At 46.6% G+C, this 23666-nt stretch overlaps 2 protein-coding genes and 1 long non-coding RNA gene across 8 annotated transcripts in view; 2 read left to right on the forward strand and 1 right to left on the reverse strand.

Annotated features, from left to right (window-relative positions):
- The window catches only part of pmt (phosphoethanolamine methyltransferase), a 22371-nt gene extending 21954 nt beyond the window's left edge, over positions 1-417 (forward strand). For all 4 annotated transcript variants that reach the window (XM_038993425.1, XM_038993427.1, XM_038993423.1 and 1 more), the window contains one exon: positions 175-417. In XM_038993425.1, the coding sequence (XP_038849353.1) occupies positions 175-285 (111 nt within the window). In that variant the 3' untranslated portion in view covers positions 286-417. The remainder of the gene's footprint in view (positions 1-174) is intronic.
- Positions 418-1731: 1314 nt separating this feature from the next.
- On the forward strand, positions 1732-4966 carry LOC120047370. Of its 3 annotated transcripts, none has more exons than XR_005476877.1 (4): positions 1732-2485; positions 2833-3999; positions 4103-4228; positions 4453-4966. It is a non-coding gene; the product is annotated as an uncharacterized LOC120047370 (long non-coding RNA). The 3 variants fall into 3 exon arrangements; XR_005476878.1 differs by having other exon boundaries at positions 2833-3404; positions 3904-3999; positions 4103-4966; XR_005476876.1 differs by having other exon boundaries at positions 4103-4966.
- Positions 4967-5627: 661 nt separating this feature from the next.
- LOC120047371 (platelet-derived growth factor receptor-like protein) lies at positions 5628-23391 on the reverse strand. The gene is made up of 8 exons (XM_038992892.1): positions 23046-23391; positions 22489-22661; positions 21978-22120; positions 14565-14716; positions 14130-14236; positions 8244-8430; positions 7499-7638; positions 5628-6524 (listed from the first exon to the last, which is right to left on the reverse strand). The coding sequence occupies exons 1-8, from the start codon at positions 23128-23130 to the stop codon at positions 6285-6287; spliced, it is 1227 nt and encodes a 408-aa protein (XP_038848820.1). The 5' UTR covers positions 23131-23391; the 3' UTR covers positions 5628-6284.
- Between the last annotated feature and the right edge of the window lie 275 nt (positions 23392-23666).

Raw genomic sequence — 23666 nt, forward strand, 5'->3', positions numbered from 1 at the left:
AAAAAATACATGTTTTGGCTGGTAAAAATTCTGAGTGGCTGGTAGATTTTTAGATCTACCTGCAACAGTGTCTGGTGGACCAAAACAGTCAATTTTATGCCCTGGTGATCACAATGTTGATACTTTGTTGGACTGTTAAACCCATGTTATCATGTATCTTGGGTCTTTTCCTAGGAGTTCTCAGAGGAAGACTACCTGGCCATAGTCAACGGCTGGAGCGACAAACTAAAACGCTGCAACACTGGGGACCAACGCTGGGGCCTTTTCCACGCAACAAGGAACTGAGGAGAAAAGATAGGAAAATATCCCTTCAGGAGGGAGAGTTCAGTGCCTGGGCCCAGCCACACTGCTTTCAGATCAACTAGAGGAGATTACCAGGCGCCAGTACGCCAAAATCTGAGATTACATACACTGAGGCAATTACAGATTGTCAAGTATTTTATTTGAAGTGAGAAATTGTCACTATCCAAGGACCAGTCCAACTTTAGTTTTTATCTTTAATATCTATTGATTGAGAGGTGAAACGGATTCCTCTTTCTTACTTTACTTAATGTTTTATTTTATTTCACCTTTATTTAACCAGGTAGGCCAGTTGAGAACAAGTTCTCATTTATAACTGCGACCTGGCCAAGAATAAAGCAAAGCAGTTCGACACATACAACAACATAGAGTTACACATGGAATAAACAAACATACAGTAGAAAAAAAGTCTATATACAGTGTGTGCAAATGAGGTAAGATAAGGGAGATAAGGCAATAAATAGGCCATAGTGGCGAGGTAATTACAATATAGCAATTAAACACTGGAGTGATAGATGTGCAGAAGATGAATGTGCTTTACTTTACTTATTTTACTTTGTTTAAATACTTTACTTTAAAAAAAATATAATAATAATTTTATTGAACCAAACTGAATTTCATTAAAACATTTTAACTTTGTGTAAAGTTGACAATATTATTATCTTGTTATCAAAGGTGAATGTGCATCATTTCCCAGTCTGTACTATCAACATACCATAGTTTGCTAAGTTTTACAAATAAATGTTTGAAAACCTCCGGCTTGAATTAGTATCTGTCCGTCCGTCTTGCTGTCTCAGCCTCATTGTTCTGCCTACATGGTAAAAAATACCACTGTATTTACTTGTATTTACCTACGTCTACCACTAGGTAGTAGTAGAATAAGAATAAAATCTGATATTCAGTACATTTTAATAGCAGGATTCTATTGTGTCTCAAATGGAACCCTGTTCCCTATACACAGGGTTGGGGAGTAACTGATTACATGTACCAAAAAAAACTGTAACTGTTATCAGTGATGTTACCTGCAAAAAATACTGCAATCAGATTACATGTACTTTGTGGAAAAACTAGATGACTTCTTGGATTACATTTAAATTCAGAAAGGATGTTTCTGAAAAAATACATGTCACCTTTCAGTATTCTCAATGACATTCAATTCAGCACTGAAAAAAGGAGAAAGTTTATGTTTGTTCCACCTGAGAAAGTCTGACCTCACTATGATGACACACCAAATTATGACCACCAATCAGAGAACACTGTCATCATAGTGGTCTCTGATTGGTGGTCATCATTTGGTGTGTCATCATAGTGGTCTCTGATTGGTGGTCATCATTTGGTGTGTCCTCATAGTGGTCTCTGATTGGTGGTCCTCATTTGGTGCGTCATCATAGTGGTCTCTGATTGGTGGTCATCATTTGGTGTGTCATCATTTTGGACAGTTAACTAGTAACTGTAACGGATTACATTTACAATGTAACCTAGGCAACCCGGACAGTGTAGTGCCTATGTAGTGCACTAGCTTTGACCAGAGCCCTATAGGGAATAGGGTCCCTTTTGGGACACAGACCACTTCTCTTATCATCTCTCCTTTCTGTCTGCCCCTGTCCCATTCCACTCAGCATCACAACAGGCCAGCTAATGGTCAGGTGTGCTGTTCTGTCCCCATGCTGTTTCTCAACAGGCCAGCTAATGGCCAGGTGTGCTGTTTTGTCCCCAAGCTGTTTCTCAACAGGCCAGCTAATGGGCAGGTGTGCTGTTCTGTCCCCATGCTGTTTCTCAACAGGCCAGCTAATGGTCAGATAGTCAGTTTGCTAATGTATCTTGGTTAGGTTCATTCATACACCCCCTTCTTACCCTATCTCCCCCCTTCTTACTCCCCCTTCACAGGGCCATTCTCACCTCCTCCTACCCCTGGTAACACCTCAGGTCTCATTGGGCATGTAACCCCCAAGACCAATCACTGGCTGGGGAAACACCCCCCTCTATCCTGAATCAACCGAGACCCCACCCCCCACACCTATACATACATCCATGATAAATGAGATTGCAGAATTTGAGACTTTTACATTGTAGTATTTAAGCTCACTCCAGACCCTGAAACCGATAGACTTGTGTTCAGTAAAGTGTGCTTCCTGCTGCTGGACTTGCCACAGAGGACGATTCTTCTTCTTCTGGCTGTTTGATGGTAAGTGTCTTGCCATTTGTTTTGGTGGTTGTTCTTCCTCCTAGATCTATGTTGAAGCTAGTAAAACATGTAGCTTACTGTACATGATAAATGGCTGATGTAAACATGTTAGTCTTAAACTAGAAATCATCCTCAATGGAGATTGGAGAATCTCTATTGAATAGTTTCTTAGTCCAGGAACAGGCTTAATGTGGGTCTGGGATACAGCCACAAATAATAATTCAAAACATGTTGTTAACAGAATGGATACACTGTCATAAAAATAACTTTAAAAAGTTTACCTCAACAACTATAAAAGTGTACCTCACCTTTTGACCTTTGACCTTGTGTCTCTCTTGTCCCAGTAGCCGTTACAGAGAAACGGACACTTTTACTGAGGGACAAAATGGCCTCTTGGTCCTTCTTCCAAGAAGAGGATTTCCTGTGTCCCGTGTGCTATGATATCTTCAGGGATCCCGTGGTTCTCTCTTGCAGCCACAGTGCCTGTAAGACCTGCATGGAGGAGAACTGGAAGTATAAAGACGGGAGTGTCCAGTCTGCAGGAAGAGATCCTACATACCTTTCCCAGCAGTCAGCCTCACTCTGAAGAGGCTGTGTGAGGGGTTCCTACACGTGGGAGATCTACCTATGATAATTAATGTGCCCCAAATTACACCTTATTCCCTTTTTAGTGTACTACATTTGACCAGAGCCCATAGGGATGAGTATATATTATTTAAATTGTCAAATCAATCAATCCTACAGGAGAGAAGCTCCAGAGATGCAGAGCCTGGGTCTGAGAGGCTCTGTGGTCAACACAAAGCGGAACTCAAACTCTTCCGTCTGCAGGATGAACAAGCCTGTCTGTTTGGTGTGTCGCGACTCAAGACGACACACAGGACACAAGTTCTGTCCCATAGATGAAGTCCAGGACCAGGAAGTAGGACATGAAATACTGTATCGGGCTGTATTCAATCCGTAGCGCTGAAGATCTGCTTTATAAACGCAGATCTTCCGCGATACTTCGGCGATACGGATTGAATCAGCCCATAGCCTATCTGAGATATTTGAAGGTAGAATCGGTAATATGGCGTCATTATACACAGAGGGGTGAGTTACTTCCTGGCTACAGAAACCAACAACAACATTATTCAAATCAGCCAATGTCTGCCCCTATTAGCTCTTCCCAATGTGGGCGTGTCTCAATGTATGTAAGCAGGAAGTCGCCTCAGTATGTTCAATGATGTCATATTACTGAATCTACCTTTAAATTACAAGGGATTGAGTTGCTTTGACTTATTGCAATCAATATTGCTTATAACATTAATATTGTATAACTTTGCAATTCTTTGAGTTGACTTTACTCAATTCATTTACTGAGTTAGATAGTTATGTTTTACTGTGTACAAAGAGCCATTCATGTGTTTGTCTGATTCCAGGAGAGAGTAAAGGCTGAACTGGAGCCCCTGAAGGAGAAGCTGAGACTTTACACTGAAGCCAAACTAACCTGTGGTCAAACAGAAAAATACATCATGGTAATTATACAGGATGACATTGGGAAGCAGTCTGTCTGTTCACTTAGAGGTTAATACTTTATTTATGTGATATTCATAGATATTTGGTGGGTGGGGTTTCCAGACACAGGCTGCAGAGACACACGGGGAAATCAAGAAAGCGTTTTAACATCTTCATCAGCTTCTCGTGAATGAAGAGGAGGCCGGGATAGACGCTCTGATAGAGGAAGACGAGGAGAAGATGTGGATGGTAAAGGAGAAGATTAAGGAGATTAGCAAAATAATCTCGACTCTTTCAGACAAGATCCAAGCTGTAGAGGAGCATCATGTTATCTTTCTGCAGAGATACAAGGCCATTCTACACAAGGCCAGGTAAATGAGCTGCCTCCTGTCTCTCCTCTTCTTCTCTGCTCTTCTTTCCTCTTCTTTTCTCCTCTTCTTCTGTCCTCTTCTACTCCATTCCTGACACCTCAGAGAGGTTCAACCTCTATGAAGGGATCCTGGGCTCTGAGGGCTTCGATTCGGGAACACACACCTGGGGACGTGGAAGTCAGGAATGAATATCTCCAGAGATACGACTACAGCAGTGACTGGGCCCTGGGGGTGGTGGAGGAGTCTGTGTCCAGGAAGGGCGTGATAGAGAAGCGAGGCTGGAGATTAGAACAACATGGAGGAGTTTACACCGTACGCTCCGTCCCCGAACCTCCCATCACCCTCTCATTGAAGCTGAGACAGGAGCCCTCGAGGATCAGAGTGACTTTGGACTTGGAACGGAGGAACGCTGACCTTCTCTGATCCGCAATACAACGAACATCTCCACACGTTCACATACACCTTCACAGAGAAATTCTTTCCGTATCTGAGCAGTGGGTGTGAGACCTTTACCTTGAGGATCTTGCCAGTGAATGTCAATGTAGCGTCTGAACAGCCCAGATGACACCTCTGTGTACCACCTTTTGCATATTAAAATCTCATTATTTGTTTTGAATTTTTTTGTACATTTCGGAGAGTTTAATTTCAAACCCACTTTTAGCACAGATTTGAAGTTAACGAAACTATTGATTGTTAAAGATTCCTGGACTCTTTATTTGAGCCTGATACACCTGAACCAAACAAACAACCGTTATGTTCAGACTGTCTGTGTCCTCTATCTCTCTGTACCACCCAATATAACATAGTCTGTGTCCCCACAAGGCTCTGGTCAAAAGTAGTGCACCATATAGGGAATAGGGCTCTGGTCAAAAGTAGTGCACCATATAGGGAATAGGGCTCTGGTCAAAAGTAGTGCACCATATAGGGAATAGGGCTCTGGTCAAAAGTAGTGCACCATATAGGGAATAGGGCTCTGGTCAAAAGTAGTGCACCATATAGGGAATAGGGCTCTGGTCAAAAGTAGTGCACCATATAGGGAATAGGGCTCTGGTCAAAAGTAGTGCACCATATATGGAATAGGGCTCTGGTCAAAAGTAGTGCACCATATAGGGAATAGGGCTCTGGTCAAAAGTAGTGCACCATATAGGGAATAGGGTGTCATTTGGGACACCGGCTCTGTCACTGTCGTACACCGTGGCAAAATGATGCCTCATATTGACCTGTATTAGTCCATGACACAATCTGACCATCAGACAGTAAACACGCATTACAGAAGGTTACGTGTAGACTATGAAAGCATTTCTTTATTTAGACAAATAGGAAGTAGGAAGAGAGAACACTAGAGAAACCTGTCGGTGGAAAGTGGAGAGGAGACATTCTCACAAGTACAGAAGGAACACTACTTGCGATATAGAAACGTCCACCAAAGAAGGTAAAAGTCTGATGATGGTCCTTTAAATCTGCATTGATACAGGAGTGTTATTCTACTGTATATTCCTCGAGGATTTGAAAATCCATTAATTATGTCTATCAAAATACATTCACTACAATGTAGATGCTCAGAATGCTGTCTGGCTCTCGCTATTCCTCCCCCACTCCCTTTCTCTCTCTCTTTCCAGTTCGTATTCTTCCGCCCAGCTTTCTCTTTCCCTCCGCCCTGTGTAAACCTTCTATGCTGTGTGTGTGTGGTAACTACTGGCTGTTGAATATACATGAGCTACTTGAGAGCTGACTCATTGAGCCCTATAGCTTCACAGTATACGTACATAGTAATGTCGGAAGTAGAATGGGCATCTTAAAACAAGGTTCCACCCATGGAATTAGAACCAACTCATTCTTATTCTACAGTTCCAGTTCCATCTTGATAGGCTACTTCCTTCTCCTTCGTGGGAAGGCCATCCCTCTCCCACCTCTGATCTGAAGTCTATTGACACTCAGGGTTTCTTAGGCTTGCGCTTGTCTTTGACCTTATCTTTAGCAGCAGCAGCAGCCGCTAGCACCTTGATGGTGGTGGAGGTGGTTCTGGAGCCTTGCAGGTTCTGGGCGGTGCAGGTGTAAGTCCCTCCGTCCACCTCCCTCACCTCATCCACCAGTAGGACGGTCTGGGACTGCTGCCTCCCCAGACCCCCTCCGTCCGGATGAACACTGTCCTGAGTGTACAGAGGCCTGCCGATCTGCCGATCACACAACCACAACACAGACACACAACCACAGTCAGACACACAACCACAGTCAGACGCACAACCACAACACAGACACACAACCACAGTCAGACATACAAACACAGCACAAAGAAACAAGCAGGTTACAATTGTAGCCTCTCTGTACTGTATGTAGCCTCTCTGGTACTGTATGTAGCCTCTCTGTACTGTATATAGCCTCTCTGTATGTAGCCTCTCTGTACTGTATGTAGCCTCTCTGTACTGTATATAGCCTCTCTGTATGTAGCCTCTCTGGTACTGTATGTAGCCTCTCTGTACTATATGTAGCCTATCTGTACTGTATGTAGCCTCTCTGTATGTAGCCTCTCTGTACTATATGTAGCCTCTCTGTACTGTATATAGCCTCTCTGTATGTAGCCTCTCTGGTACTGTATGTAGCCTCTCTGTACTGTATGTAGCCTCTCTGTATGTAGCCTATCTGTACTGTATGTAGCCTCTCTGTATGTAGCCTATCTTTACTGTATGTAGCCTCTCTGGTACTGTATGTAGCCTCTCTGTACTGTATGTAGCCTATCTGTACTGTATGTAGCCTCTCTGGTACTGTATGTAGCCTCTCTGTACTGTATGTAGCCTATCTGTACTGTATGTAGCCTCTCTGGTACTGTATGTAGCCTCTCTGTACTGTATGTAGCCTATCTGTACTGTATGTAGCCTCTCTGGTACTGTACGTAGCCTCTCTGTATGTAGCCTCTCTGTACTGTATGTAGCCTCTCTGTATGTAGCCTCTCTGTACTGTACTGTATGTAGCCTCTCTGTATGTATCCTCTCTGTACTGTATGTAGCTAAGTGTATAGCTTCTGTCAAGAGGTTTCTCATCATATAGCAGGAGGTAGAGTATTGCACTTGTCCTGTAATCCTACTCTAGCTATTGATAGGATAAATGATTGACCTCAAGCATGGCAGCACCAGTTAGCACAATGACATACCTGTTGCCCAGGGTACTCCCAGGTGAAGTCTATGGCCACGTCCTGTTCTCCAATCACAGTGCAGGTGACCTGTAGGTTCTGACCAATGGCCACAGAGTTGGAGGATGCCTGGATCACTGGGGTTGGGGGCGCCACCGGGTCTGACAGCAGGGGACAACACAGATAGCCATAAGACTCCTGAACAGCTAATCAAATGGCTACCCTGACTATTTGCATTGTATATATATATAATAAAATTTTATGGGTGGACTGCTGCAGTGTGTGCTAATTAATTACTTAAAAATCATACAATGTGATTTTCTGGATTTTTGTTTTAGATTCCGTCTCTCACAGTTGAAGTGTACCTATGATAAAAATTACAGACCTCTACATGCTTTGTAAGTAGGAAAACCTGCAAAATCGGCAGTGTATCAAATACTTGTTCTCCCCACTGTATATATATATGTATATATAACAATCAATATGTCTGCCAGTCCACCCATCAAGGAACGTTGACTTGACAAGGAACGTCCGCACCAGTCATTTTAATTCTATGAGTCGGCCACCCCTATGAGTCGGCCACCCCTATGAGTCGGCCACCCCTTGAGGGCCACCCCTGTGAGTCGGCCAACCCTGTGAGTCGGCCACCCCTGTGAGTCGGCCACCCCTGTGAGTCGGCCACCCCTATGAGTCGGCCACCCCTATGAGTCGGCCACCCCTGGAGAAGAGGCTAGCTCTTGTTTAAGGTACAAATCCATGGACTTACAGTTGACGTATATGAGCATGTACTTGACGGAGCTCTGCCTGAGATTTCCACGGCTGGCCACGCAGTACAGCTCCCCGGCGTGGTGCAGCTTGGGCCGGTGGATAGTGAATCCCTGTTTAACGTTAAACGTGATCTCCGCCCCGTCCACCGCCACTTCTACCGGGGGAAACTCCCGGTGCAGAGACACCTACGGATGACCAGGTGAGTTAATGACTTTATAGTGAGTGGATAACATATTCTTGACTATAGTGTCCATTTTAGGCAGTTTGGGGAAAAAGTACCCAATCGTCATACTTAAGAGAAAGTAAAGAAACCTTCATAGAAAATGACATTAAAGTCAAAGTCACCCAGTAAAATACTACTTCAGTAAAAGTCTAAAAGTATTTGGTTTTAAATATACTTAAGTATCAAAAGTAAATGTAATCGCTAAACTAGACTTAACAATCAAAAGTATACCATTTTCTTGTTTTTAAAATGTACGGATAGCCAGGGGCACACTCCAACATTCAGACATCATTTACAAACGAAGCGTTTCTGTTTAGTGAGTCCTCCAGATCAGAGGCTAGTGGGGATGTTCTCTGTTTAGTGAGTCCTCCAGATCAGAGGCTAGTGGGGATGTTCTCTGTTTAGTGAGTCCTCCAGATCAGAGGCTAGTGGGGATGTTCTCTGTTTAGTGAGTCCTCCAGATCAGAGGCAGTAGGGATGTTCTCTGTTTAGTGAGTCCTCCAGATCAGAGGCAGGAGAGATGTTCTCTGTTTAGTGAGTCCTCCAGATCAGAGGCAGTAGGGATGTTCTCTGTTTAGTGAGTCCTCCAGATCAGAGGCTAGTGGGGATGTTCTCTGTTTAGTGAGTCCTCCAGATCAGAGGCTAGTGGGGATGTTCTCTGTTTAGTGAGTCCTCCAGATCAGAGGCAGTATGGATGTTCTCTGTTTAGTGAGTCCTCCAGATCAGAGGCTAGTGGGGATGTTCTCTGTTTAGTGAGTCCTCCAGATCAGAGGCTAGTGGGGATGACCAGGGATGTTCTCTGTTTAGTGAGTCCACCAGATCAGAGGCAGTAGGGATGACCAGGGATGTTCTCTGTTTAGTGAGTCCTCCAGATCAGAGGCAGTAGGGATGACCAGGGATGTTCTCTGTATAGTGAGTCCTCCAGATCAGAGGCAGTAGGGATGACCAGGGATGTTCTCTGTTTAGTGAGTCCTCCAGATCAGAGGCAGTAGGGATGTTCTCTGTTTAGTGAGTCCTCCAGATCAGAGGCAGGAGGGATGTTCTCTGTTTAGTGAGTCCTCCAGATCAGAGGCAGTAGGGATGTTCTCTGTTTAGTGAGTCCTCCAGATCAGAGGCAGGAGGGATGTTCTCTGTTTAGTGAGTCCTCTAGATCAGAGGCAGGAGGGATGTTCTCTGTTTAGTGAGTCCTCTAGATCAGAGGCAGGAGGGATGGTCTCTGTTTAGTGAGTCCTCCAGATCAGAGGCAGGAGATGACCAGGGATGTTCTCTGTTTAGTGAGTCCTCTAGATCAGAGGCAGGAGATGACCAGGGATGTTCTCTGTTTAGTGAGTCCTCCAGATCAGAGGCAGTAGAGATGACCAGGGATGTTCTCTGTTTAGTGAGTCCTCCAGATCAGAGGCAGGAGATGACCAGGGATGTTCTCTGTTTAGTGAGTCCTCTAGATCAGAGGCAGTAGAGATGACCAGGGATGTTCTCTGTTTAGTGAGTCCTCCAGATCAGAGGCAGTAGGGATGACCAGGGATGTTCTCTGTTTAGTGAGTCCTCCAGATCAGAGGCAGTATGGATGACCAGGGATGTTCTCTGTATAGTGAGTCCTCCAAATCAGAGGCAGTAGGGATGACCAGGGATGTTCTCTGCTTAGTGAGTCCTCCAGATCAGAGGCAGTAGGGATGACCAGGGATGTTCTCTGTTTAGTGAGTCCTCCAGATCAGAGGCAGTGTGGATGACCAGGGATGTCCTCTGTATAGTGAGTCCTCCAGATCAGAGGCAGTAGGGATGACCAGGGATGTTCTCTTTTTAGTGAGTCCTCCAGATCAAAGGCAGTAGGGATGACCAGGGATGTTCTCTGTTTAGTGAGTCCTCCAGATCAGAGGCAGTACGTATGACCAGGGATGTTCTCTGTTTAGTGAGTCCTCCAGATTAGAGGCAGTAGAGATGACCAGGGATGTTCTCTGTTTAGTGAGTCCTCCAGATCAGAGGCAGTAGGGATGACCAGGGATGTTCTCTGTTTAGTGAGTCCTCCAGATCAGAGGCAGTAGGGATGACCAGGGATGTTCTCTGTTTAGTGAGTCCGCTAGATCAGAGGCAGTAGGGATGACCAGGGATGTTCTCTGTTTAGTGAGTCCTCCAGATCAGAGGCAGTAGGGATGACCAGGGATGTTCTCTGTTTAGTGAGTCCACCAGATCAGAGGCAGTAGGGATGACCAGGGATGTTCTCTGTTTAGTGAGTCCTCCAGATCAGAGGCAGTAGGGATGACCAGGGATGTTCTCTGTATAGTGAGTCCTCCAGATCAGAGGCAGTAGGGATGACCAGGGATGTTCTCTGTTTAGTGAGTCCTCCAGATCAGAGGCAGTAGAGATGACCAGGGATGTTCTCTGTTTAGTGAGTCCTCCAGATCAGAGGCAGTAGGGATGAGCAGGGATGTTCTCTGTTTAGTGAGTCCTCCAGATCAGAGGCAGTAGGGATGACCAGGGATGTTCTCTGTTTAGTGAGTCCTCCAGATCAGAGGCAGTAGGGATGACCAGGGATGTTCTCTGTTTAGTGAGTCCTCTAGATCAGAGGCAGTAGGGATGACCAGGGATGTTCTCTGTATAGTGAGTCCTCTAGATCAGAGGCAGTAGAGATGACCAGGGATGTTCTCTGTATAGTGAGTCCTCTAGATCAGAGGCAGTAGGGATGACCAGGGATGTTCTCTGTTTAGTGAGTCCTCCAGATCAGAGGCAGTAGGGATGACCAGGGATGTTCTCTGTTTAGTGAGTCCTCCAGATCAGAAGCAGTAGAGATGACCAGGGATGTTCTCTGTTTAGTGAGTCCTCCAGATCAGAGGCAGTAGGGATGACCAGGGATGTTCTCTGTTTAGTGAGTCCTCCAGATCAGAGGCAGGAGATGACCAGGGATGTTCTCTGTTTAGTGAGTCCGCTAGATCAGAGGCAGGAGATGACCAGGGATGTTCTCTGTTTAGTGAGTCCTCCAGATCAGAGGCAGTAGGGATGACCAGGGATGTTCTCTGTTTAGTGAGTCCTCCAGATCAGAGGCAGGAGGGATGACCAGGGATGTTCTCTGTTTAGTGAGTCCTCCAGATCAGAGGCAGTAGGGATGACCAGGGATGTTCTCTGTTTAGTGAGTCCTCCAGATCAGAGGCAGTAGGGATGACCAGGGATGTTCTCTGTTTAGTGAGTCCTCCAGATCAGAGGCAGGAGATGACCAGGGATGTTCTCTGTTTAGTGAGTCCGCTAGATCAGAGGCAGGAGATGACCAGGGATGTTCTCTGTTTAGTGAGTCCTCCAGATCAGAGGCAGTAGGGATGACCAGGGATGTTCTCTGTTTAGTGAGTCCTCCAGATCAGAGGCAGGAGGGATGACCAGGGATGTTCTCTGTTTAGTGAGTCCTCCAGATCAGAGGCAGTAGGGATGACCAGGGATGTTCTCTGTTTAGTGAGTCCTCCAGATCAGAGGCAGTAGGGATGACCAGGGATGTTCTCTGTTTAGTGAGTCCTCCAGATCAGAGGCAGTAGGGATGACCAGGGATGTTCTCTGTTTAGTGAGTCCTCTAGATCAGAGGCAGTAGGGATGACCAGGGATGTTCTCTGTTTAGTGAGTCCTCCAGATCAGAGGCAGTAGGGATGACCAGGGATGTTCTCTGTTTAGTGAGTCCTCCAGATCAGAGGCAGTAGAGATGACCAGGGATGTTCTCTGTTTAGTGAGTCCTCCAGATCAGAGGCAGTAGGGATGACCAGGGATGTTCTCTGTTTAGTGAGTCCTCCAGATCAGAGGCAGGATATGACCAGGGATGTTCTCTGTTTAGTGAGTCCGCTAGATCAGAGGCAGGAGATGACCAGGGATGTTCTCTGTTTAGTGAGTCCTCCAGATCAGAGGCAGTAGGGATGACCAGGGATGTTCTCTGTTTAGTGAGTCCTCCAGATCAGAGGCAGTAGGGATGACCAGGGATGTTCTCTGTTTAGTGTGTCCTCCAGATCAGAGGCAGTAGGGATGACCAGGGATGTTCTCTGTTTAGTGAGTCCTCCAGATCAGAGGCAGTAGGGATGACCAGGGATGTTCTCTGTTTAGTGAGTCCTCCAGATCAGAGGCAGTAGGGATGACCAGGGATGTTCTCTGTTTAGTGAGTCCTCCAGATCAGAGGCAGTAGGGATGACCAGGGATGTTCTGTTAATAAGTGCGTGAATTGGACGATGTTCCTGTCCTGCTAAGCATTCAAAATGTAACAGGTACTTTTGGGTGTCAGGGAAAATGTATGGAGTAAAAAGTACATCATTTTCTTTAGGAATGTAATTGAAGTAAAAGTAAAAGTTGTCAAAATGGTTAAAGTACAGATTAAAGTACAGATACCCCAAAATACTACTTAAGTGGTCATTTAAAGTATTTTCACTTAAGTATTTTATGCTACTGATATTAGGACGGTCTCAGCCTCAACAAGGAGTTGAGGCTGTCCTAATTTGGACACCGTAAGTGTAACGGGGTAGAACCTTCAACCTATTTTGAACGGACCCTTGTTGATCTGCCTACGTCAGGTGAATGTGATTGTTAATTAACCTTTTACTGCAGTGGGCTAAATCAGGGTCACACAGAGTGTTTCTGGGTAGTCTTAAACAAATCTACTTTGAAACAAAAGTATACACCTCACACACATGGTTATGGGCTTAAGAAAAGAAGACACTTGGACCATGTCAGATATGGAGATGAAATGTATTACATTTTGAGTTTGCATCCCAATATTACACTTTATATACTGTACATCACAGAGGACTGAAATATAACAAAAACCATTTGACATAGAAACACCAGATGTTCGTTTTTTTATTTTGTATAATGTTGATTAATTATGAAAAATATAGGTCATTTGACTACATACACGAGAGGCGTAAATCACTGGAATAACAGCGCTCCTAAAAACGTGTGGCACAAAACAAACAAGACCTCACAGTGACGAGGTGCAAAGATCTGAAGTAAAAAGTGTGTGATAACGACATACAGGTGTGTGAACAGGTGATTCGAATTCCGGTGATTGGGATCTGGAGAGTGAGCTGCCTTCAGGGGATCTAGGTGTGAGTGTGAGTTGGAAGGAGGCGTTACAAAAAATAAATAGTTGTTGATTCCTGATATTATTGTCTGATTCCCATGCTCCTCGCCTTGATGTAAAGAACCTCCTCCCTGGGCCTCCCGAGTGTCACAGCGGGTCTAAGAGACTGCATCTCAGTGCTAGAGGCGTCACTACAGACCCTGGTTTGATCCCGGGCTGTATCACAACCGGCCGTGATTGGGAGGCCCATAGGGTGGCGCGCACAATTGGCCCAGAATTTGTTCTTAACTGACTTGCCTAGTTAAATAAAAACCTGTGTTATGTTTAGCTCAGTCCTGAGGACCTCACCTGGCGTGTAGACCAGGTGATATAGTACAGCTACAGCAATAGGATTTTGTGTATTTCCCCACATAAATTGTAGCACATTATGAGAAAATATTCAAATATGAAAGGCCCATGGTCAAATGTGCTTATGACAAGCCTTGTAATGCATTATAACTGTGTCCCAATGCATTATATACCTCTATAGCTGTTAAGTAAAGTGTTTCAAAGCAAAAATGTACATTCAAAGAGGTAATTCTGTATTATCTAATCTAATCCCACCAGGTCTGTTCTGAACTCACCTTGGCGTCAGGTGATGTCACCTGACAGGGGAGGACTGTTGGCCAATTGGTCCTCAGCTGGATGACCTCATAGTAGGAGGAGGAGGGGACAAACAGCTCCTGTGGGTCTGGGGGGAGGGGCAGACAACTGTTATACTGTGCGGCTCATATGACGCCCTATTTCCTATATAATGCACTATTTTTGAACAGAACCCTATGGGCCCCTGGTCAAACGTACTGCACTATACAGGGAATAGGGTGGTATTTGGGACCTGGTGATTACACGGGCTTGTGTCTCAGTTCATCCTATTCCCAACCGCAATGTAATGCATTTCTTTGGTCAAAGAATGGGTCTTTTGGCCCTGGTCAAATGTAGTGCCCTACATAGAAACTAGGGTGCCTTTTGGGACGTAGCCATGGTAACAACTCCAATGTCAGGAGGCCGGAACTTAGTACCAGGGAAGAAGACAAAGACTTTGACAGCCTTGTCGTACACCTTCCTGCAGTCCCTGTCTTCACAGTACATGGGGAAGCAGGTGTATTCTCCAGTGTCTGCTCCTGTAGAGTTGGACAGGGTCAGGGTGCCGTACCGGTCATGCTGCACCGTCCTGTACGAACACAAAGAAACAAGACTCCCTCACACCAGAGCCACACAGGCCTACATACAGCATCTCTGTACAAACAGAGAGGTGAGAAATGAGTCCCTCACACCAGAGCCACACAGGCCTACATACAGCATCTCTGTACAAACAGATAGGTGAGAAATGAGTCCCTCACACCAGAGTCACACAGGCCTACATTGTAACGGGCTTCCTCCTTCTCCTCATCCGAAGAGGAGTAGCAAGGATTAGACCAAAATGCAGCGTTGTGATAAGACATGATTTTTAACTTCTTATGGCTGCAGGGGGCGTATTGAAAAACTGGAAAATATGTGCCCATTTTCAAACGGCCTCTTAATCAATTTTTGCTCTTACAATATGCATATTATTACTACTATTGGATAGAAAACAGTCTCTAGTTTCTAAAAACGTTTGAATTATTTCTCTAAGTGGAACAGAACTATTTTTACAGCCCATTTCCTATCCGGAAGTGAGATTTCCAACATCGATGTCTCTCTTCAAGACCTTGTCTATAAAAGGGCATCTCACTTAGGACTGTAGAAACACGTCATACGCCTTCCCCTGGGTGTCATGCGGAAGTGAGAGTAGAAAGGACTTGAATATCTCGTCCAGGGTTTGAACACAACCTCTTGGAGTGAGACTTGCGCACTTTATTTTTTTTTTCTGGGCGCGAAGTAGGACCTGTACTTGGCTCCTGGAAAACGCTCGTTAAAGGTGAATATGACCTCCGGCTTCGATTTTATTTGATACATGTCACAATATCATCCTAAAGTATGTTTTTTCAATATAGTTTAATTATATTATTGAAATTTATTCTGGACTTTAGACGTGATGCGACGCAAGAATTTTGTCAAGATGGAGAGGTTAGCGTCGCACTGCCAGTGTGCTTGCTAATTCAAGAGGGAAATCGTTCGTTCTGGATCGAAATAAAGACGTTTCTGAACAAAGGACCCCTTGGAGAACATTCTGATGGAAGATCAACAAAGATAAGGACCCAATTTGGGATGCTTTTTCATATATCTGTCGAACTGTGCTATGCTACCGTTCGACTAGAATCAGTGCTGCTGTGTGCTAGCTAATGTAGTAAGCTAATATAACGATATATTGTGTTTTCGCTGTAAAACACTTAAAAAATCGGAAATATTGGCTCTTTTCACAAGATCTTTGTCTTTCATTAGCTATCCACCATATATTTTTCTGAAATGTTTTATGATGTGTAATTAGTAGTTGACGTTGGTGTCTGTATTTTCTCTGGCTACTCCCGTGCGATTTCTGACTGTTGCTATGATGGTAGCAGTAATGTAAAACTGATTTATAGCTAAAATATGCACATTTTTTGAACAAAACATAGATTTATTGTGTAACATGTTATAGGACTGTCATCTGAGGTAGTTTTTTCTAGGTTATTTAGGTTGGTTCTAGGTTAGTTAGGTTGGCTTGTGCATGCTACTTGCATCCTACTTGTGCTGTGAAAAATGTCTGTCCTCTTTTTTATTTGGTGGTGAGCTAACATAAATATATGTGGTGTTTTCTCTGTAAAACATTAAAAAAATCGGACATGTTGGCTGGATTGACAAGATGTTTATCTTTCAAATGCTGTATTGGACTTGTTAATGTGTGAAAGTTAAATATTTTAAAAAAATAGATTTTGAATTTCGCGCCCTGCACTTGAGCTGGATGTTGTCATAAGTGTACCGATGTCGGGACAGCCCGCCTAACAGGTTAATCAACAAAACAGAAAACACGACGAACACTTGAATAATTACAAAACAACAAACGACGTAGACAGACCTGGACGACGAACTTACATGAAACACGAAGAACGCAAGAACAGGAAAACTGACTACATAAAACGAACGAACAAACAAACAAACAAAACCGAAACAGTCCCGCGTGGCGTAACATACACTGACACAGGAGACAAACCACCCACAACAATCAATGTGAAACCACCTACCTTAATATGGCTCTCAATCAGAGGAAATGAAAACCACCTGCCTCTAATTGAGAGCCATATCAGGTCACCCTTTAACCAACATAGAAACACATAACATAGACTACCCACCCAAACTCACGCCCTGACCGTCAAACACATACAAAAACAACAGAAAACAGGTCAGGAACGTGACAGAACCCCCCCCTCAAGGTGCGAACTCTGGGCGCACCCCTAAAACTCAAGGGGAGGGTCTGGGTGGGCATCTGTCCGCGGTGGCGGCTCCGGCGGTGGACGAGGACACCACTCCACCACTGTCTTTGTCCCCCTCCTTAGCGTCCTTTGAGTGGCGACCCTCGCCCCCGACCATGGTCCAGGAACCTTCACTAAGGCCCCTCCTACATAGAGGAGACAACTCAGGAACGAGAGGTAGCTCAGGCCAGAGAGGTAGCTCAGGACAAAGAGGTAGCTCAGGACAGAGAGGTAGCTCCGGACAGAGGGACAACTCTGTACTAATGGCAGCTCCGGACTGGGTGGCAGCTCCGGACTGGGTGGCAGCTCCGGACTGGGTGGCAGCTCCGGACTGGGTGGCAGCTCATGACTGGAGGGCAGCTCATGACTGGAGGGCAGCTCATGACTGGAGGGCAGCTCATGACTGGAGGGCAGCTCATGACTGGAGGGCAGCTCATGACTGGAGGGCAGCTCATGACTGTAGGGCAGCTCATGACTGTAGGGCAGCTCTGGCAGCTCCTGACTGGCTGGCGGTTCTGGCAGCTCCGGACTGGCTGGCGGCTCTGGCAGCTCCTGACTGGCTGGCGGCTCTGGCGGCTCCTGACTGGCTGGCGGCTCTGGCGGCTCCTGACTGGCTGGCGGCTCTGGCAGCTCCTGACTGGCTGGCGGCTCTGGCGGCTCCTGACTGACGGACGGCTCTAGCGGCTCCTGACTGACGGACGGCTCTAATGGCTCGGGACAGACGGGCGGCTCTAATGGCGCTGGGCAGACGGATGGGTCAGAAGGCGCTGGGCAGACGGATGGCTCAGAAGGCGCTGGGCAGACGGATGGCTCAGAAGGCGCTGGGCAGACGGATGGCTCAGAAGGCGCTGGGCAGACGGATGGCTCAGACGGCGTTGGGCAGACAGATGGCTCAGACGGCGCTGGGCAGACAGATGGCTCAGACGGCGCTGGGCAGACAGATGGCTCAGATGGCGCTGGGCAGACAGATGGCTCAGACGGCACTGGGCAGACAGATGGCTCAGACGGCGCTGGGCAGACAGATGGCTCAGACGGCGCTGGGCAGACAGATGGCTCAGACGGCGCTGGGCAGACAGATGGCTCAGACGGCGCTGGGGAGACGGATGGCTCAGATGGCACTGGGCAGACGGATGGTTCTGGCCGGATGAGGCGCACTGTAGGCCTGGTGCGTGGTGCCGGAACTGGAGGCACCGGACTGGAGACACGCACTTCAAGGCTAGTGCGGGGAGCAGGGACAGGGCACACTGACCTCTCGAAGCGCACTATAGGCCTGGTGCGTGGTACCGGAACTGGAGGTACCGGGCTGAGGGCACGCACCTCAGGGCGAGTGCGGGGAGAAGGAACAGTGCGTACAGGGCTCTGGAGACGCACAGGTGGCTTAGTGCGTGGTGCCGGAACTGGAGGCACTGGGCTGGAGACACGCACCATAGGGAGAGTGCGTGGAGGAGGAACAGGGCTCTGGAAACGCACTGGAAGCCTGGTGCGTGGTGTAGGCACTGGTAGTACTAGGCTGGGGCGGGAAGGTGGCGCCGGAAATACCGGACCGTGCAGGCGTACTGGCTCCCTTGAGCATTGAGCCTGCCCAACCTTACCTGGTTGTATGCTCCCCGTCGCTAGACCAGTGCGGGGAGGTGGAATAACCCGCACCGGGCTATGTAGGCGAACCGGGGACACCATGCGTAAGGTTGGTGCCATGTAAGCCGGCCCGAGGAGGCGTACTGGTGGCCAGATATGTAGGGCCGGCTTCATGACATCCGGCTCAACGCTCAATCTAGCCCTACCAGTGCGGGGAGGTGGAATAACCCGCACCGGGCTATGCACACGTACAGGAGACACCGTGCGCTCTACTGCGTAACACGGTGTCTGCCCGTACTCCCGCTCTCCACGGTTAGCCTGAGAAGTGGGCGCAGGTCTCCTACCTGCCCTTGGCCCACTACCTCTTAGCCCCCCCCCCAAGAAATTTTTGGGGTTTCTTCTCGGGCTTCCTTGCTAGCCGCGTACCTTCATATCTGCGGTTTTGGGCTGTGGCTGCCTCCTTCTCCTCCTCAAAGCGGCGATTCACTCCCACCTTAGCCCAGGGTCCTTTTCCCTCTATGATTTCCTCCCAACTCCAGAAATCCTGCAATCCTTTTTTCGTGGACCACTGTTCGTGGTCCCGCTGCTTGATCCGGGTTTGGTGGGTGGTTCTGTAACGGGCTTCCTCCTTCTCCTCATCCGAAGAGGAGTAGCAAGGATTAGACCAAAATGCAGCGTTGTGATAAGACATGATTTTTAATCAACAAAACAGAAAACACGACGAACACTTGAATAATTACAAAACAACAAACGACGTAGACAGACCTGGACGACGAACTTACATGAAACACGAAGAACGCAAGAACAGGAAAACTGACTACATAAAACGAACGAACAAACAAACAAAACCGAAACAGTCCCGCGTGGCGTAACATACACTGACACAGGAGACAAACCACCCACAACAATCAATGTGAAACCACCTACCTTAATATGGCTCTCAATCAGAGGAAATGAAAACCACCTGCCTCTAATTGAGAGCCATATCAGGTCACCCTTTAACCAACATAGAAACACATAACATAGACTACCCACCCAAACTCACGCCCTGACCGTCAAACACATACAAAAACAACAGAAAACAGGTCAGGAACGTGACATACATACAGCATCTCTGTACAAACAGATAGGTGAGAAATGAGTCCCTCACACCAGAGTCACACAGGCCTACATACAGCATCTCTGTACAAACAGAGAGGTGAGAAATGAGTCCCTCACACCAGAGTCACACAGGCCTACATACAGCATCTCTGTACAAACAGAGAGGTGAGAAATGAGTCCCTCACACCAGATGTGCACAAAGATTTTTTCTTTAACGAGTCCGACATGAAGGTTACACTGCTTTCGCGGGAACGAGCCCATATCCCCGACGGAGGAAAAAGGGGGCGGAGGTCGGGCTGCCTTCTGAGAATTCGTAGGCGGGTGAGTAAACCTCCACTACCATCCCTACTATTGATCAAGACTATCCGGAAGATTAAACTACCAACGGGACATCAAAAACTGTAATATCTTATGTTTCACCGAGTCGTGGCTGAACGACGACACGGATAATATAGAGCTGACGGGATTTTCCATGCATCAGCAGGACAGAGAACCTACGTCTGGTAAGACGAGGGGCGGGGTTGTATGTCTATTTGTCAATAACAGCTGGTGCGAGATGTCTAATATTAAAGAAGTCTCGAGGTATTGCTCGCCTGAGGTAGAGTACCTTATGATAAGCTGTAGACCACACTATCTACCGAGAGAGTACTCAATATTATTTGTAGTCATCTATTTACCATCACAAACTGATGCTGGCACTAAGACCGCACTCAACGAGCTGTATAAGGCCATAAGCAAACAAGAAAATGCTCATCCTAGTGTCCGGGGACTTTCATGCAGGCAAACTTAAATCAGTTTTACCTAATTTCTACCAGCATGTCACATGTTCAACCAGAGGGAAAACAACTCTAGATCATCTTTACTCCACACACAGAGATGCATACAAAGCTCTCACCCGCCCTCCGTTTGGCAAATCTGACCATAATTCTATCCTCCTAATTCCTGCTTACAATCAAAAACGAAAGCAGGAAGTACCAGTGACTCGCTCACTACGGAAGTGGTCAGATGACGCGAATTCTATGCTACAGGACTCTTCTGCTAGCACAGACTGGAAATATGTTCCGGGATTCATCCAATGGCATTGAGGAGCATACCACCTCAGTTATCGGCTTCATCTATAAGTGACTACACCTCAGCGTTCAACACCATAGTGCCCACAGCTCATCACTAAGCTAAGGACCCTGGGACTAAACACCTCCCTCTGCAACTGGATCCTGGACTTCCAGACGGGCCACCCACAGGTGGTAAGGGTAGACAACAGCATGTCTGCCATGCTGATCCTCAACACGGGGGCCCCTCAGGGGTGCGTGCTTAGTCCCCTCCTGTACTCCATTTTCACCCCCGACTGCGTGGCCGCGCACAACTCCAACACCATCATTAAGTTTGCTGATGACACAAGAGCTGTAGGCCTGATCACCGACAATGATAAGACAGCCTATAGAGAGGTCCGAGAACTGGCAGTGTGGTGCCAGGACAACAACCTCTCCCTCAACGTGAGCAAGACAAAGGAGCTGATTGTGGACTACAGGAAAAGGCGGGCCGAACAGGCCCCCATTAACATCGACAGGGCTGTAGTGGAGCGGGTCGAGTATTTCAAGTTCCTTGGTGTCCACATCACCAACAAACTGTCATGGTGTCAGAGGAAAGCCCAAAACATTGTCAGAGATTCCAGTCACCCAAGTCATACACTGTTCTCTCTGCTACCGCACAGAGAGCGGTACCGGAGCGCTAAGTCTAGGACCTAAAGACTCCTTAACAGCTTCTACCCCCCAAGCCATAAGACTGCTGAACAATTAATCCAATAGCCACCCAGACTATTTACAATGACACCCCCCTCCCCCCACCCCTCCAATTGTTTTTATACCTCTGCTACTCACTGTTATTATCTATGCATAGTCACTTCACCCCTACCTACATGTACAAAATGACCTCGACTAACCTGTACCCCCGCACACTGACTCGGTACCGGTACCCCCTGTATATAGCCTCCACATTGACTCGGTACCGGTACCCCCTGAATATAGCCTCGTTATTGTTATTTTATTGTGTTACTTTTTTATTATTTTTTACTTTAGTTTATTTGGTAAAAATGTTCTTAACTCTTTCTTGAACTGAACAGTTGGTTAAGGGCTTGTAAGTCAGAATTTCACGGTAAGGTCTACTACACCTGTTGTATTCGGCGCATGTGACAAATAAAGTTTCATTTAATTTGATGACTCAGCAACTAATATTGGACTATCCTGGCAAGATGTCGTTTTTATTATTTAAGTTTTATACAGGCAAGTCAACGTTGAGACAGGTCCCTTTTTCTAGTGAGCCCTTGTTGCCGTGGAGCCCTGTTTCCGTGGCACCCTGTCCCATCACATCGTCAAGGCCCCGGAGTCTCACCTGAGTCTCCCCTCGTCGTCCTCCTCCAGGTAAACAGGAACGCCCCACTCAACAGGGTTCCCTTTACACCTCAGCTCCAGGGTGTCACCCGACCGGATGCTCAGACTGTCCCCAACACGATGGAACTTCCCCTTGTTCACCACCTGTGGTATAAACCAGGAAGGAGAAACACGCACGGCAGTTTACCTTTAGTGGTCATTATGTTAAAACAAAAGAGAAGCACTCATACTGCTTTTCGCTAGTATCACTTATTTTTGTTCAAGCTTCGTCAGAGCTTTTGTGAATGTTTTGTAATTTGCACTTATTAGTAGACATTGCTCCACCAACATCCGTTGATTGTGTCAAATATCTCAAACATGCAAGTGTTTTTTGATTTGTGTTCATAATGTTTATCTTTAATTTAGACTATGTATATGTACAGATGTTATGACGATGCCAATCTGCTTCAAGATTATGAAAACGCAAAACAAGGCTTTCTCTCGCAAATCATTTGAAATGTCTTCAATCCTACCTGTGTCAGGTGAACAGGTCCCTGGTTGACTGCTGCTGGGGGAGCCAGGGTTGCTTTAGCCTTGGGTTTGGTTGTGGCTTTACCTGCTCCTCTCACTGGCTTACCCTTACTGGATTTGGGCTTACGGTCTGGTGGGGTGGTTCGTCCCTCCTGCTCATCCTGCTGGCACTGTCCTGCAGAGCAAGTATCCAATATTGAATTTGTATTCTTTGAAATACACTTAACCATAGTCACAGTGTGCTCCAGTTCAATGCAACAAATAAAAGCATGAAGAGTCTCATGTTGATTTGATGTTAGATTAAAACATTGCAGTATGCCATTGGTAACCATACTTGGGCAATAACAGGAATATTCTGCAAATGGAATTTACTATACAGACAGACAACATGAGGTGAAACCAAATGAAATGTAACTAACTCAAGAAATGCCATCAAAGTTCACAATAAGTCAGAGTACTGCAACCATCCACTAATCTCCTCCTGTACCTCATTAGCCTAGTGTATGTTCAGGAATGCACATTATCCACAGCCACACAGAGAGGAAATAAAGTCACTTACCAAACTCCAGGATTAATCCACAGATGAGGAAAGCCCCCAATAACACCAGCCTCAACCTCTCCCCTGAGCCGTTTACTGCCACCATGGCTCCTGTGATGTACAGACCAATGAACCCACCGACTGACTGACCGCAGGATTAACAGTTCACAAGGTTCACAACCGCAGTACAACAGGGAACGCAACAAGGAGTGAAAGACATGAAAATGAAAGAAGGGGGTAAAGAGAGAAGGAGAGAGAGAAGGAGAGAGGGAGGGAGAAGGAGGTTTGCTGCGTGACTGCGAAATGAGTGGTTAGCTGTTTAGCCAATTCACACACATTCCTCTAATGACCAAAAGAGAATGAAAGAAAGAAAAAGAGAGAGGGAGAGAGAGGCAGATAGAGGGAGAGAGCGAGGGAAATGGAGAGAGGGAGAAGTAGAGAGCGAGAGAGAGGCAGATAGAGGGAGAGAGCAGGGGAAAGAGGGAGAGAGGGAGAAGTAGAGAGAGGGAGAGAGAGGGGCAGATAGAGGGAGAGAGCGAGGGAAAGGGGGAGAGAGAGAGTCTCCCCAAATTCTTCCTGTGGTGCTCAATGGAGCCATTCAGGGGCCTGTAGTCCAATCAGGGGCCGGGAATGGAGGCCCCT

This window comes from Salvelinus namaycush, chromosome 5, assembly GCF_016432855.1.
Source record: "Salvelinus namaycush isolate Seneca chromosome 5, SaNama_1.0, whole genome shotgun sequence".
NCBI classification, from domain to species: domain Eukaryota; kingdom Metazoa; phylum Chordata; class Actinopteri; order Salmoniformes; family Salmonidae; genus Salvelinus; species Salvelinus namaycush.

Coding starts and splice junctions, on each gene's coding strand:
- LOC120047371 (XM_038992892.1), bottom strand. CDS start 23,130: ATGGTGGCAGTAAACGGCTCAGGGGAGAGGTTGAGGCTGGTGTTATTG. Junction 14,237..14,564: donor AGTCTTTGTCTTCTTCCCTG/GTACTAAGTTCC, acceptor CCCTCCCCCCAG/ACCCACAGGAGCTGTTTGTC. Junction 7,639..8,243: donor CATGCTCATATACGTCAACT/GTAAGTCCATGG, acceptor CCCTGCTGTCAG/ACCCGGTGGCGCCCCCAACC.